Source organism: Suncus etruscus, chromosome 14 (genome assembly GCF_024139225.1).
Source record: "Suncus etruscus isolate mSunEtr1 chromosome 14, mSunEtr1.pri.cur, whole genome shotgun sequence".
Lineage (NCBI taxonomy): Eukaryota > Metazoa > Chordata > Mammalia > Eulipotyphla > Soricidae > Suncus > Suncus etruscus.
Genome location: NC_064861.1, coordinates 92,806,133 through 92,821,426, shown reverse-complemented (window position 1 = coordinate 92,821,426; position 15,294 = coordinate 92,806,133). Strand labels below are relative to the sequence as shown.

Genomic DNA, 15,294 nt, shown 5'->3' with positions numbered 1-15,294 from the left:
ACTGGAGCCAAAGATTGATCCCAGCAGCCAGGAGGGGGTGGCACCAATTGACTGGGGTACAGGGCCGGGCCCTTGGCACAGCAGGGGGTGAGGGATGTATCATGATCAGTGGTGGGTGATCGACAGCATGTGACATATATACTAAAGGGGAAGGAAGGAAAACGTGGAAATGCAAGCGAAGGAGAATGAATACTCTCGTTGCAATTTTGGCCACAATCATCTCTCGAGTTCAGAGCCTGGGCTCCCACATAATGGGGCACACGCTCCAGCCCTGATCAGGCCTTCTCTCGGCCACAGACTGATAGAGCCTTCTTTTTTTTGGTTTATGGGTCACACCTGGCAGTGCTCAGGCTCTTGCTCAGAAATTGCTCCTGGCAGTCTCAGGGGACCGTGTGGGATGGCAGGGATCGAACCCAGGCTGTCCTGGGTTGGTCACATGCAAGGCAAATGTTCTACCGCTGTGTTTTCGCTCCCGCCCCTGGGTCAGCTATTTTCAAGACAAGTGTCCTCCCGTTGCGCTATGGCATCAGCCCCCCTAGTTTTTTAGAAGTGGCCTGTAAGCCCGGGATGCATATGTAGGGGCTGGGGAGCCAGAAAGCATTGGTGTGAGTGTGGTTCTGTGTTTGATCCCCAGGACCCCAGAGCAATACCCCAAATCTGTCCTGGGTAGCCCCACAGTCAGGCCTGTCTGTCTAGGAGTGACCCCCACGGCAGTGAGTAGACGTGTGGGTGCTGGTACGGTGTAAGGCGTGGTCTTTGAGCCCCACCAGGAGTGATCCTTGAGCACAGGAATAAGCCCTGAGCACTGGATTAGGAGTAAGCCTCGATCACCCTTGGGTGTGGCCCCTAAAATAAAAATAGCCACTGGTTGAGAGAGCCCAAAAAATCACTTTAAAATAATAAGTGTCCCCACCATAGCCTCACATTGGTTATTCGTCTACCACTTCTTTGGCCACTAGGGGGCAGTAGATCACAGGGTTACAAGTTTCTAACTTATTTTCGAATTTACCTGCACGATAAACTCTGGGTGAAGGATGTGATTACCGGTGGGAGGGCTGTTGCCTTCCATACATCGACCCGGTTCATTTTCTGGCATCCCATATGGTCCCCTGAGCGCTGGCGGGATAACCCTGAGAACCATTTATTTAGATTTATAACCTGTAGATAGACTCCTCCCGGGGTTTTTTTGTTGTTGGTTTTGTTTTTATATTCTGTTTTTTTTTTTTTTTTTCTTTTTTAATTTTCTTTTTTTTTTTGTTTTTGTTTTTGTTTTTGTTTTTGGGTCACACCCGTTTGATGCTCAGGGGTTACTCCTGGCTATGTGCTCAGAAATCGCCCCTGGCTTGGGGGACCATATGGGACACCGGGGGATCGAACCGCGGTCCTTCCTTGGCTAGCGCTTGCAAGGCAGACACCTTACCTCCAGCGCCACCTACCCGGCCCCATCTTTTTTAATTTTCATTTTTTTTTTCTTTTCAAGCAAAACTACATAAATTGAATCATCTTGTTCTACCTCATAAATTGTGAGGGGGGAAATGTATAGTACCAGAATCAAACAGTCATATAAACATTGAGAAGAAATTAAAAATGATCAGACTTAAACACCAAACCCAAAGTCAACGACAACAGAATCAATAGCCAATCTTCAGCAAGCTATACACAGAGGGGACCAGTTCTACTAGCAGTCCGGGGAGCAAAGGAGTGGAATGCTGGGAACAGGGCTGGAGAAAGGACAACACTGGTGGTGGGAACAGCCCTGATTCAAGGTCACTGTGTACTTTAAATATTACGGTGAAAGACTTGTAATTCGCGTGATCACAATAAAATTTTGTTTTGTTTTGTTTTGGGGCCACACCCGGCGGTGCTCAGGGGTGACTCCTGGCCGTCTGCTCAGAAATAGCTCCAGGCAGGCAATGGGGGACCATATGGGACACCGGGATTTGAACCAACTACCTTTGGTCCTGGATCAGCTGCTTGCAAGGCAAACGCCACTGTGCTATCTCTCCGGGCCCAATAAAAAATTTTTGTTTTGTTTTGGTTTGGTTTTTGGGCCACACCCGGCAGTGCTCAGGGGATACTCCTGGCTGTCTGCTCAGAAATAGCTCCTGGCAGGCACGGGGACCATATGGGACATCAGGATTCGAACCAACCACCTTTGGTGCTGGATCGGCTGCTTGCAAGGCAAACGCCACTGTGCTATCTCTCAGGGCCCAATAAAAATTATTTTAAAAAATGTTTCCCCAAAAAAATAATGGGCTGGAGAGGTGGCATGGAGCAGTCAGGCTTCTGCCTTGCCAGCGCTAGCCTAGGACAGACCGTGGTTCCATTCCCGGCGTCCCATATGGTCCCCCAAGCCAGGAGCAATTTCTGAGCACATAGCCAGGAGTAACCCCTGAGCATCACCAGGTGTGGCCAAAACAAAACAAAACAAAAAGCACTAAAAGTTAAAAGCAAATGTGACCTGAGTTATAATACAGCAGAAAGAAAGGGCATTTGCCTTGCAGGCGCTGACCTGGGTTTGATCTTGGACACCCCGAGTGTTCCCCCCTTAAGCCATCCAGGATTGATCTCTGGACGCAGAGCCAGGAGTAAGCCTGGAGCACTGCCATGGCAGATCCAAAATGAAAATGAAAACGAAACAAAAAGCATGAAGAGGGAGGCTAAACCCTGAAATCAACACTATGTTAGAAAGCCTTGTTAGATTAAGAGTTCTTTTTTGTTTGGCGCTGGGTTACTCCTGGCTCGGTGCTCAGAAATTGCTCCTGGTTGGGGCCCAAGCAATAGCACAGCCAACCCAGGATGAACACAGGTTCAATTTCGACATCCCATATGAACCCCCAGCCTGCCTGAGTGATTTCTTTTGGTTTTTGGGTCACACCCGTCAGCACTCAGGGGTTACTCCTGGCTCTGAACTCAGAAATCGCCCTTGGCAGGCACGGGGGACCGTATGGGACACCAGGATTCAAACCACTGTCCGTACTGGGTCAGCTGCATACAAGGCAAACACTCTACCGTTGTGTTATCTCTTGGCCCACCTGGAGTGATTTTTGAGCGCAGAGCCAGGAGTAACCTCTGAGCGCTGCCAGGTGTGGCCCAAAAACCAAAAAAGAAAAGGAATCGCTCCTGGCATGCTCAGAGAACCATATGGGAACCAAGGCTCGAACCCAGGTCAGACACGATGAAGGCAAATGCTCTCCCAATTGTGCTATTGCTCAGGCCTCTCAAGAGTAGTTTTATGCTTCCAGAAAAATGACAACAGGAGCTGGATAGATAGTACAACCGGAGAGGCATTTGCCTTGCATGTGGCCAACTTGGTTTGGAGCCCCAGCATCCCGTAGGGTTCCTAGAGCACTACCAGGAGTGATCCCTCAACAATCGCCAAGTGTGACTTCAACACAAAAACAAAAAACAAAATAAAATTTACGGGCCCGGAGAGATAGCACAGCGGCGTTTGCCTTGCAAGCAGCCGATCCAGGACCAAAGGTGGTTGGTTCGAATCCCAGTGTCCCATATGGTCCCCCGTGCCTGCCAGGAGCTATTTCTGAGCAGACAGCTAGGAGTATCCCCTGAGCACCACCGGGTGTGGCCCAAAAACCAAAAATAAATAAATAAATGAATAAATAAATAAATAAATAAATAATCGCTTCTCGGCCTTTTGGCTAAGATCAAGTGTAGTATCTGTTCTTATCAGTTTAATAAATAAATAAATACATAAATAAATAAAATTTAAACCAAAAGAAAAATGAGGGGCTGGAGAGAGAGCATGGAGGTAGTGCATTTTGCCTTGCATGCAAAAAGACAGTGGTTTGAATCCTGGCATCTCATATGGTCCCCCGAGCCTGCCAGGAGTGATTTTTAAGCGTAGAGCCAGGAGGAACCCCTGAGCGATGCTGGGTGTGACCCAAACACCAAAAAAAAAAAAAAAAAAGAAAACAAAAGAAAAATGAGGAGCCAAAGCAATAGCACAGCGGGTAGGGCGTTTGCCTTATATCAGTGCTTCTCAAATAGTGGAGCACGCCCCTGGGGGGGGGCACGAAGCTCCGTAAAGGGGGAGTGGGGAGCTTTGACCTCGGCAAACACTGTCATAACAAGTTAAGCCCCGTGTTTATGTCTCTGTATGTCTCTGGAGCTGAGAGTCGCTGTGTCGGCTTCAAACCCCGCTTCGAAAAGCTATGCATTGCAAAACGTGCTCATTGGAGCCATTCATCCAGACATCACCTCTGATTTAAAAAATCAGCTCAAGGGCCCGGAGAGATAGCACAGAGGCGTTTGCCTTGCAAGCAGCCGATCCAAGACCAAAGATGGTTGGTTCGAATCCCAGTGTCCCATATGATCCCCCGTGCCTGCCAGGAGCTATTTCTGAGCAGACAGCCAGGAGTAACCCCTGAGCAACGCCGGGTGTGGCCCAAAAACAAACAAAAAATAAATCAGCTCAAATTATTTGATATAGTTTTGTTTTCAGGTTAAAGTTTTTTTTTTTTTTTTTTAATAAAGATGCTATTTAGGGCCCAGAGAGATAGCACAGCGGCGTTTGCCTTGCAAACAGCCGATACAGGACCAAAGGTGGTTGGTTCAAATCCCGGTGTCCCATATGGTCCCCCGTGCCTGCCAGGAGCTATTTCTGAGCAGACAGCCAGGAGTAACCCCTGAGCACTGCCGGGTGTGGCCCAAAAACAAAAACAAAAGCAAACAAAAAAAAAAGATGCTATTTACAGTCGCACGGGGGGGGGGGGGTGCGAAAAATGTTTTTTTCTTCCTAGGGGGGCATGGCAGAAAATAATTGAGAAACAGTGCTAGCTGGCTAACCTGATTAGATCTTCAGCATACCTGAGCCTGCCAGGAGTGATTCCGGAGCAAAGAGAGGGAGATAATCCCTGAGAGTCACTGGGTGTGGCCCAAAGACCAAAAATAAATAAATAAATAAATAAACTTGATAGCAAAGTACAGGAAGCTACAGATATGGGACAATGAGGGTGAATGCAGGTCGACCCATATTTGACCCTGGGCCCCGAATGGTCACCACAGCCCCACTGGGAATGACCCCTGCCCCAAAGCACAGAGCTGGGAAATGACCCCTAAACACCACTGGCCCTCAGGACAAAGCAAAGCAAAAAACATTCCCCACAATTTCCTGTCCTGTTTCCCTTCTTTTGGGGCTGGAGCGATAGTGCAGTGGTAGGGCGTTTGCCTTGCCTTGCACGCAGCTGACCCAGGATGGACCTGGATTCAATTCCTGGCATCCCATAGGGTCCCCCGATCCTGCCAAGAGTGATTTCTGAGCACAGAGTCAGGAGTAACCCCTGAATGCCGAAGGTATGGCCCCAAAACAAAAACAAAACCATTTCCCTTCTTTCATCTTTCAGGAACAGGAGACAGTGCAGCTTTGCACACAGTCAACCGGGGCCCAATTCTGGGCACCACATATTACAACTGAGCCCCGTTCCACCAGGTGTGATACCCAAAAATAAGTATCTCCCATTAATAGGTACATTTGCTAGAGCTGGGCCATGTCAGTGCATTCTTACGAACTAAAACAGGCATGTAGAAGGGTTCGTTCATTCCATTGTACTGGGGCTGGCATAACTGTGTGGAGTAGTGAATGGAGGTAACATGCGAGAGCCGAGTGACAGCACAATGGAGAATTCACGAGTGACCTGGGCATCCCATAGTGCCCCCCAAGCACTACCAGAAATTATTTCTTTTTCTTTCCTTATTTATTTTTGGGGGGGCCACACCCAGCAGTGCTCAGGGGTTCCTCCTGGCTCTGTGCTCAGAAATCACTCCGGGGACCATATGGATCCTGGATCGAACATGGGTCTGTCCTGGGTTGGCTGCGTGCAAGACAAGCACCCTACCCACTGTACTATCGCTCCAGTCTCTACCAAGAATGATTTCTGAACGCAGAGCCAGGAGGAATGAACCCCTGAGCACTGCCAGATGTTGTCCTCAAAAGATAGAAAATAACATGTAACCTTTGGACTGTCCAAATTCTTTCCATTCCCTATCTCCTGGGGATCTTTTGGCCTGGGGATGGCGGGTCCCACAGCGTGGTGCTAGTGTTTGGGGATCCCTCCCCGGTGTAGGACTCCCCCAGCAGTATAGCACTTATCCTGGCTGCTGGCTCTGTCCCAGGGAGGTTTGGGTTTGCTTTGGGGCCAGAGGTTACACCTGATGTCTCTGAGCCAAATTCATGAGCACAGAGCTCACGGGTCACTCCTGGTGGGGGGCTCAGCCCCTGTCTGTGACCCCAGTTCCCGCGTGCCCTCCCCTAAACACACACGCGGAGCCCCCAGCACTGTATTTTATTGCCTCCCTGGATGTGGCGAGAGGCTCAGATTGGAGTTGGGGGGCACAAGGTGAGAGCCAGGAGGCTGGATTGGCTGTGGAGGAGATGAGGGGCTTGGCAGGTGCTTCCAGTGCTCTTGAACCCCTGAAGTGCGCTGGGGAGACAGGTTGAAGGGTTGAAGGGGCAGGAGGGGTTCAGAGCTCGTCATGGTGCCGTGTGAGGTCCTCGCCGTAGTTGGTAGCCTGGCTGCCTACAAACATGTTCCAGTTGCCCAAGATCTCGGCTTTGCTCAGACGTCCATCCTGGAGGGGGGGTCAGAGATCAGCTGGGGCCCCCCTTCTCCGAGACTATGAGCCCTCAGGTCTGTCCCCCACTTCTCTAGATATACCCCTGCCCACATTTGTCCTGCTCCCTCAAATGTCCCCATCTCTGTCCCCATCCCTGTTCCCCATGTCACCCCCTTATACTCCATCCCTGTCCCCCCCATTCCCCCACCTTGTCACTGTCACTCTCATGCAGCAGATGATTGGCCTCCACCAACGGCTGGTCCTGGGCAGGCGGCAGCACCCAGTGGCCCACCTCGTCGCGGTCCAGTCGCCCGTCATGGTTCATGTCCCTGAAGTCCCGGAACTGCTCCCGCTCTGTCTGCACCCAGGCGGGCTCGGGCTCCCCTGGCTCCCCGGTGTATAGGTCAGCTGTGGGGGGACAGGGCAGGGCAAGAGACTCAGACAGCTCCAGCCACCCATGCCTGAGCAGCCACTGTACTGCCCAGGGCCCTGGTGTGTGGACAAGGAACTCCACTGATATCTCTGCCCCAGGAGTCAGCCCCCAGATTTCTCCATAGGAAGGCACCTCCTCCTGCTGACCTGTAAGGGGGTGATGGTTCTGAAGGGTGTGGTGACAGGTATAATTGATTTACCAGAAAGACATCTAATAGGCCTGTCACTCAATTGTGATTTTTTTTTGGTTTTTGATTTTTGGGTCACACCCGGCAGCGCTCAGGGGTCACTCCTGGCTCCATGCTCAGAAATCGCTCCTGGCAGGCTCGGGGGGGACCATATGGGTTGACGGGATTCAAACCACCGTCCTTTTGCATCTAAAGCAAATGCCTTACCGCCGTGCTATCTCTTTGGCCTCTCAATTGTGATGTTTAATCTCTCTCCTCTCTCTCCCCCCCATCCCTCTCCCTCCCTCCCTCCCTCCCTTGTTCTCTGTCTGTCTCTGTCTCTCTCTGTCTCTCAGTCTCTCTCTCTCTTTCTCTCTCTCTCCCTCCCCGCCCCCACTGCACCAAGGCCTGAAGTTATATAAAACAGCAGGGAGAGCGTTTGCCTTGCAGGAAGCTGATCCAGGTTCAATATTCGATCCCCAGCACCCCATATGGTCCCTGAGCCTGCTAGGAGTGATTCCTGAATGTAGAGCCAGGAGTAATCCTTGAGCATCGCAGGTTGTGGCCCAAAGTCTGAAAAAAGTAAAGTAAAGTAAAGTAAAAAGTAAAGTAAAGTAAAGTAAAGTAAAGTAAAGTAAAGTAAAGTAAAGTAAAGTAAAGTAAAGTAAAGTAAAGTAAAGTAAAGTAAAGTAAAGTAAAGTAAAGTAAAGTAAAGTAAAAAGTAAAGTAGAGGCCGGGCGGTGGCGCTGGAGGTAAGGTGCCTGCCTTGCCTGCGCCAGCCTAGGACGGACCGCGGTTCAATCCCCCGGCATCCCATATGGTCCCCCCAAGAAGCCAGGAGCAACTTCTGAGCGCATAGCCAGGAGTAACCCCTGAGCGTCACAGGGTGTGGCCCAAAAACAAAAAAACAAAAACAAAAACAAAAAGTAAAGTAAAGTAAAGAATAAAATAAAATAAAATAAAGAATAAAAAAACCCACCTATGCCAGGGGCAGGAAAGTCCATACAGAGAACTAAGGCACACACTTTGCGTGGGAGAGTTCTGAGCTTGATCCCAATATCAAACATCCCCCATATTTCCCCCAAAAAAGTCCCCCCAAAATTCCCCAAATAAAATAGAATTGGGGGGTGAAGAAAAAATAAAATAAATAAAAAACCCAAAATATTGGGGCTGGAGTGGTCATAAAGCAGATGTGCACTTCTCTTGCTCTCGACTGACCCAAATTCAACCCTCAGCATGGAATATAGTCCCTGAGCACTGCCAGTTGAGCCAAAAACCAAGGAAAGAAAAATAAAAATTAAAAACTTGGGGGGCCGGAGAGATAGCATAAAGGTAAAGCGTTTGTCTTTCATGGAGAAAGACAGTGGTTCAAATCCCGGCATCTCATATGGTCCCCTGTGCCTGCCAGGGACGACTTTTGAGCATGGAGCCAGGAGTAGCCCCTGAGCACAGCCGGGTGTGACCCAAAAACAAACAAACAAAAATTAAAAACCTTTTATGAACTGGAGCCATAGCACAGCAAGAAGGGTGTTTGTCTTGCATGCAACCTATTTGGGTTCCATATCCGGCATCCTCTAGGGCCCCTGGAGCCTGCCAGGAATGACCCCTGAGCACCATCAGGTGTGGGTCCAAAGCTAACAAACTTTTTCCTGGACTCAATTCTGTACTTTCTGGGGGTTGGGCCAAAGGGATCACCTGGGAGTGGTGTTAGAGTCCCTATCCATGTCCTTGGCATGTTGTGAAAATTTGGGTTCACATGTACACACACACACCGACTTCCACTGGCACACCTGGTCCTGAGCACGGTCTTGGCTGACTCCAGGCTCAGGTGTTAGACACAGAAAGTGCTCCAGGAAGGGGTGAGCTGACCGTCCTGTCCTGAGGGCCCCCACTCACCGATGTACTCCTCCACCTGTACATAGCCGTCTTTGTTCCGGTCCAGGTCCTCCAGCGTCTCCTGGGGACAGACAAGGTTGGGGTTGGCCCCGGAAGTCAGAGGCGCCCCCAGGAAATCTTGCTCTGGGTCAAGCACTGATGCGTGGAGCTCCTTCTCTCTCTCTCTCTCTCTCTCTCTCTCTCTCTCTCTCTCTCTCTCTCTCTCTCTCTCTCTCTCTCTCTCTCTCTCTCACCTGTCTCTCTCTCTCTCTTTTCTCTCCCTCTGTTTTCTGCCTGTGCTCAAAGGTTGTTCCTAGCTTAGTGCTCATAAAATGTTTCCATAAAGAGTTTAGGGGACCTACACCCACCTTTTACTTGCAAAACCTGTGGTCAACAGGTAGCTCTCTGCAGTCCAAATTTGACTAGTTTGGGCCAGAAGATAGTACCGGGAAGGCAGAGAAGTAGCACTTGCATTGCACGTGGCCAACCCCAGTTCAACCCCCAGCATTGCATACAGTGCCCAGACTGTATGTGTCCTGCCAAGGGTGCCCCATAAGCTCAAATTTTTTGGGGGGATCACACCCGGCAGTTCTCAGGGGTTACTCCTGGTTCCACGCTCAGAAATCGTCCCTGGCAGGCACAGGGGACTATATGGGATGCCAGGATTCGAACCACCATCCTTCTACATGAAAGGCAAACACCTTACCTCCATGCTATCTCTCTGGTCCCAAGGTCAAAATTTTTTTGTTTGGGGCTGGAGTAGTGGTGCAGTGGGTAGGGCATTTGCCTTTGCACGCCACTGACCTAGGATAGACCATGGTTTGATCCCCAGCATCCCATGTGGTCACCCAAGCCAGGTTTTCTGAGCGCAGAGCCAGGAGTAACCCCTGAGCGTCACTCGGTGAAGCCCAAAACCCCCCAACATTTTTTTTTTTTGGTTTTTTTTGGGTCACACCTGGCAGTGCTCAGGGGTTATTCCTGACTCCAGGCTCAGAAATTGCTCCTGGCAGGCACAGGGGACCATATGGGGCGCCGGGATTCGAACCGATGACCTCCTGCATGAAAGGCAAACGCCTTACTTCCATGCTATCTCTCCGGCCCCCCCCAACATTTTTTTAAAAGTTTCTTTTTTGTTTTCTTTTACTACTATATAGTTTTGGGGGGTTGAATGGGGTGGACTGGTAGTGATCAGGAGTCAGTGCCCTGGGGTTACCCCTGGCTTCTCTGGAGCTGGGTCAGGGGGATGAAGTGCTCCAGGTCTCACAGGTGGGATGTGGCCATGAAGAATAGGTCCCCACCCAATAGGACAAGCAGAACACTTTTAGTCATGGTCCTACAGACATGGCAGCACTTCCAGCCAAAACCCAGAAGATGAAGCAGCACTTCCAGCCTGGACCCAGCAGGTGCGGCCATGAGACTCTTCAGGGTGTGTCTGGTCCCAGCCTCTGCACCCCACACTCAGCTCTGCAGAAGTGGCCGAACCCTCTGTTAGCCAAGATCCTGCTGAGACCATCGCCCCATTTTTGGGCTCTGAAGCAGGTGGGTGTCCCACTGATGGCCTGATCTCTGCATCTCAGTGCCCTCAGCTGCAACTTGTGTTTTTTGTTATTTTGACTGTTTTTTGTTTTTTTGGGTTTTTTTGCTTGTTTGGGGCCACACCTGGCAGTAACCCCAGCAGTAGCTCATGGGGTAAAAGGGGGTCTAGGAGATATTGAGGTTAAGGTGATTGCCCTGTGGGTAGCCAAGCTCTGTTTGAAACCTGGCACTGCATAGGGTCCTCCTAAAAATCACAAGGAGTGATCCCTGAGCCCTACCAGGTGGGGCTCAAACTGCTCCCCAAAGAAATTAATAGGGCCAGAGAAAGAGAGCTCAAAATGCTGGAATGCCAAGGCTTTGCTTGCTGGGCGCCGAATTTGAGCTTTGGCCTGATCCCCCAACCACTGTTGAGAGAGACTCCCCTGAGCACTGAGCAAGGAACCTTCCAAGAAATTTTTCAGAGACAGATGAAGATTATGTCAGCAGGAGTCACAAATGTATACTCCAGATGTAGGGATGTGGTTCAGCCAGGATTGGGGCTCTCCAAGAAACTCTTGGGGGGCAGGTTAGGAACCCTCAGTTTGAGCAAAGGATGAGCAGACAAGCCATGGGGGAGATTGTCCCCACTGATTAGTGGACAGGGAGTGTATGCCCCAAGCTAAGTGCGAACAGGGGGCCCAGGCATGGGGAGGCCTATGGGGAGGGCACCGGGTGCTCACTCACAGCGACCACGATGTCCCGCATGTGGGGAAACTCCTCGGGGTGCAGGAAAGCCGTCAGCTCCTCCCGGGTAGCCATGGAGTCCCCATTCTGGTCAGCCTTCCGGAATCGCTTCTCATCCCGAGCAAGCATCTTCTTATAGGTCTCAGCATCATCCACATCGTGGAATTCTTCCCCTGGGGAAGGGCATCGACAGTGAGACGAGGTCCTGAAGTGGGGTCCACTAAGAAAAAGATTAATTACGGGGGTCCAGAGCGGAGGAATGAGCTCAGGAAGCTGCTTCTCAGTAAAGATGGGGCTGGAGAGATGGTACAGCAGGCAGGTAGCCAGGGCACTTGCCTTGCACACAGCTGAGCTACGTTCTCCCCCTGACATCCCATTTGGACCCCCAAGTTCCAGCAGGAGTGATCTCTGAGCACAGAGCCAGGACAAAGGCCTGAGCACTGCCAGGTAGGACCCCCAAATAAAACCTAAGTCCAGGAGAGGAAGCCAAAGAAGTAGTATGGCAGATAAGACGCTGGAGTGACCCTCGAACATCAGGAGCCATCACTGAGCTCAGAGTCCTGAAAACTACCATGTGTGGCCCCCAAATAAAAACAACCAAGAAAATGTCAGGCTGGACTGGACACCCCCCATGACAGAGAAGGATTCATGCCAGAGAACAGGAATTGGAGAGTTCATTGTGCAAAGGTCATTAGCTCAGAAGCAGGATTTAGCCCTGAAAACCATCGGGTGTGGCCCCCCCAAACAAAAGCAACCAAGGAAATGTCGGACTGGACTGGACACCCCCCATGACAGAGAAGGGTTCATGCCAGAGATCAGGAACTGGGGAGTTCACTGTGCAAAGGTCAGGGGTCTGGTTAGTGGGTCAAGGCTTCTCCGATGGACCGGGGTAGGTGTCAGGTGGGGCAAGGGGGTCGGGTTTCGCGGCCTACCGGGCGCGTAGTGGCCATAGGTGGCGTTGCGCAGCTCGTCCCAACCCACAAGCCCGTCGCGGTCCGTGTCGTACGTGTCCCAGGCCGCGCTCACCGAGTCCCGAATGTGCCGCTGCTGCGTGTGCGCGATCCACGCGCGGAGCTCGGCCAGCGACACCCAGCCGTCCCCGTCCCCGGCGCGGTCCATGCGGTCCACGATGCGCCTGGGAGTAGGGGCGGGGCACATGTCAAACGAGGCCACACCCACAGCAAACTCGCGCCCACACTATAAACACGCCCACCTTGAAGCCACGCCCCTTTAGACCCGCCCTACGGGGGCGGGGATAAGGTCAAGGCGTGCGGATTAGTGGGAGAGGCGCCTGTCAATCACAGACCACGCCCACTATGTGACCACACCTCTTCTCTCGGGCTCCGCCCCTTTAACCAGGCTCAGCGATTGATCAGAGATTCTTGGTCTATCCCTAGACACTGTTTAGGGTTTAGGGGAGCGCCTCATTAATTTACCCAGGGCCACACCCCACAAACGCTCTGGTTCCCCTCATCCTGAATGTGTACTAGACCGAGAGGGGAAAGAGGGAGTCGCACAGAGCCCCTTATCTGCAGCATCCTAGGCCCAAGTCTCTGAACCACTATCACCAGACTGCCCCAAGGCTCAGGCCATGTCCCTTGTAGCTAGCTGGGGATCGAACCCGGGTTTCTGGGGGTGGAGCGGTGGTGCAAGCCGTAGGGCGTCTGCCTTGCATGATCTAACCTCATGCTGAATGCGGCTCGATCCCCCCGCGTCCCATATGGTCCTCAAGCCAGGAGCAATTTCTGAGTGCAGAGCCAGGAGTAACCCTTGAGCATCACTGGGTGTGGCAAAAAAAAACACCCCCCCCAAAAACTAAACTAAAAACAAACCTGAATTTGTCCCAGGTTGTCAGCATGCAAGGCAAACATTCTACCGCTATGCTATCACTCCGGCCCCTAATTTTTATTTTGGGTCACATCTAGCAGTGCTCAAGAATCCTTTCTGGTGGGGCTCCAGGAACCATATGGGATGTCCGAGATTGAACCCAGTTTGGCTGCATGCAAGGCCAGCACCCTACCTACTGTACTATCTCTCCAGCTCCATCAGTCTGACTCCTTATTCCTATTTTCCCTAAGTGTCCTCTGGCCTTGCTCTAGTCTAGGGGTTATCACCCTCACCCCGAGGCTTTGCCCCTACTTCACCCCTCACTGCTCCTCAGGGTTGATCCAATGAACCAGGTTGTTCTATCTGGTTGGTTTTGTCCCCAGGACACAAACCCTACCCCAGGGGTGTGAGTTGTAGTTAAGGATGTGAGTTCAAGGGGCTAGAGAGGTAGTACAATGGGTAAGGTGCTGGCCTTGCACATGGCCAGGGTTTGGTCCCTGGCATTCCATATGTCCCTCTGAGCACTGCTACACGTGGTCCCTGAGCACAGAGCTAGGAGTAAGTCCTGAACACTACCATGTGTAGCCAAAAAATAAAACCAAATGGGACCGGAGAGATAGTGCAGCGGTAGGGCGTATGCTTTGCATGCAGCTGACCCAGTTCGGAAGGTGGTTCGAATCCCGGCATCCCATATGGTCCCCAAACCAGCCAGGAGTGATTTCTGAGCGCAGAGCCAGGAGTAACCCCTGAGCTCTGCCAGGTGTGACCCAAAAACCAAAAACAAACAAACAAACAAAAACCACACAAGACTGTGGGTTCAAGGGCTAAAGAGATAGCTCCACGGGGACCAGGACAATAGTATAGAAGGGAGGGAGCTTGCCTTGCATGCTGCAGACATAGGTTCAATCCCCAATGGTCCCCCAAGCTCCATCAGGAGTGATCCCTGGGCACAGAGCCAGGAGTCATCCCGGAATACAGTTAGATCTCCAGAAACATATATAACCCCCCAACAGTGCCAGAAATAACCCCTAAAACCAAAGTATGTGGTATCAGAATAGTTGGGTGTGACTTTGGGGGCCAGAGAGATATTACAGTAGGTAAGGCACTTAGCTTGCATATGGCTAACCCAGGATTGTCCTCCAGTGCCCCTAAAGTACAGCCAGGACTAAGCCCTGAGCCCCACCCCAGCAAAAAATGGTCACCCCACGCCATTAAAACTTCTCTACAACTTGATGGGCAGGAGTCATCACGGGATGGATTGAGGACATTCTTTGCATGCAGGAGGCCTAGGTTTGATCCACACTACTGCATGGTCCTGTGGGCACTGTGAGGAATGAGCAATAAAGGAGCTAGATAGAGTCCCTGAGCACCCCCAAAGTGTGGCCGATTAATTAAATATTGGGGGGCCACCATACCCAGCGATGCTCTGGGGTTCCTTCTGACTCTGGAACCCAGCTAGGTATATGCAAAGCATGGCCCTACCCACTATACTATCTTTCCAGCCCCTTAAATGTCTTCTTATTAATACAATCATACAAAATCATCACCCTGCTCCCACGATCCCGCACTCTGCTCCCCCCACACACACCCCTAAAAATCTTTCCTACCCTAGACGGATTTGGCTTTCCTCTGGGCTGAGCTGGTCGAATTCCTTGGCCACATCTCTTCCTAGGAAAGCCTCGTGATCATACTGGAAGTTCCCGTGGGCATCATCGTGAGGGGCCTCGCTCAGGGGGGTCTCCTGGTGCACCCTCGCATGGCCGTGAGGCCCCGAATCCGGGGAAGGCTTCCCCTGGGCCCAGGATCTGAGCAGCAACAGCAGCGGCAGCAGCAGAATGGAAGGTCGCCACATCATCAAGGCCTGGGAAGCGGTGGGGGGAGACTGAATCTGGGGTCAGAGTGAAAAGGGGTGCAGGGACAGAAGTGGGGGACCTGGGCCTAGTTGGGGGGGTGCAGAGAGTGTCTGGCTGCTGCGAAGTTTTAGAAGTTTTACATCCAAGAAGGAAAGAAAGGGCAGGGCTTTGGGTTTTGCAGAGGGGGTTGCAACTCACCACCACAGGCGAGTCCCCGAGTTTGCAAGGAGATGGGGGTCGACGTGGCAGCGCGCTTCCTGAGCAAAGTGGCAGCTTCGGCTGTGAGCGGCGAGCAATCAGGCCCAGGA

At 51.6% G+C, this 15,294-nt stretch overlaps 1 protein-coding gene and 1 pseudogene across 1 annotated transcript; one reads left to right on the top strand and one right to left on the bottom strand.

Moving 5' to 3' along the window:
- The first annotated feature begins 3,639 nt into the window (after positions 1-3,639).
- On the top strand, positions 3,640-3,800 carry LOC126028912 (uncharacterized; annotated as a pseudogene).
- Positions 3,801-6,287: 2,487 nt separating this feature from the next.
- RCN3 (reticulocalbin 3) lies at positions 6,288-15,026 on the bottom strand. Its single transcript, XM_049786221.1, has 6 exons — positions 14,741-15,026; positions 12,239-12,441; positions 11,307-11,479; positions 9,069-9,129; positions 6,782-6,981; positions 6,288-6,588 (listed from the first exon to the last, which is right to left on the bottom strand). Exons 1-6 carry the CDS (start codon positions 14,986-14,988, stop codon positions 6,481-6,483), a joined length of 993 nt encoding a protein of 330 aa, XP_049642178.1. The 5' UTR covers positions 14,989-15,026; the 3' UTR covers positions 6,288-6,480.
- Between the last annotated feature and the right edge of the window lie 268 nt (positions 15,027-15,294).

What these genes read in the sequence shown, in the direction of transcription:
- RCN3 (XM_049786221.1), bottom strand. Translation starts at nt 14,988, where the DNA reads ATGATGTGGCGACCTTCCATTCTGCTGCTGCCGCTGCTGTTGCTGCTC. An exon ending in CTATGGCCACTACGCGCCCG is followed by an intron (nt 11,480 to 12,238) that starts GTAGGCCGCGAA and finishes GCCCTTCCCCAG; the next exon opens with GGGAAGAATTCCACGATGTG. An exon ending in TGCGGGACATCGTGGTCGCT is followed by an intron (nt 9,130 to 11,306) that starts GTGAGTGAGCAC and finishes GTCTGTCCCCAG; the next exon opens with GAGACGCTGGAGGACCTGGA.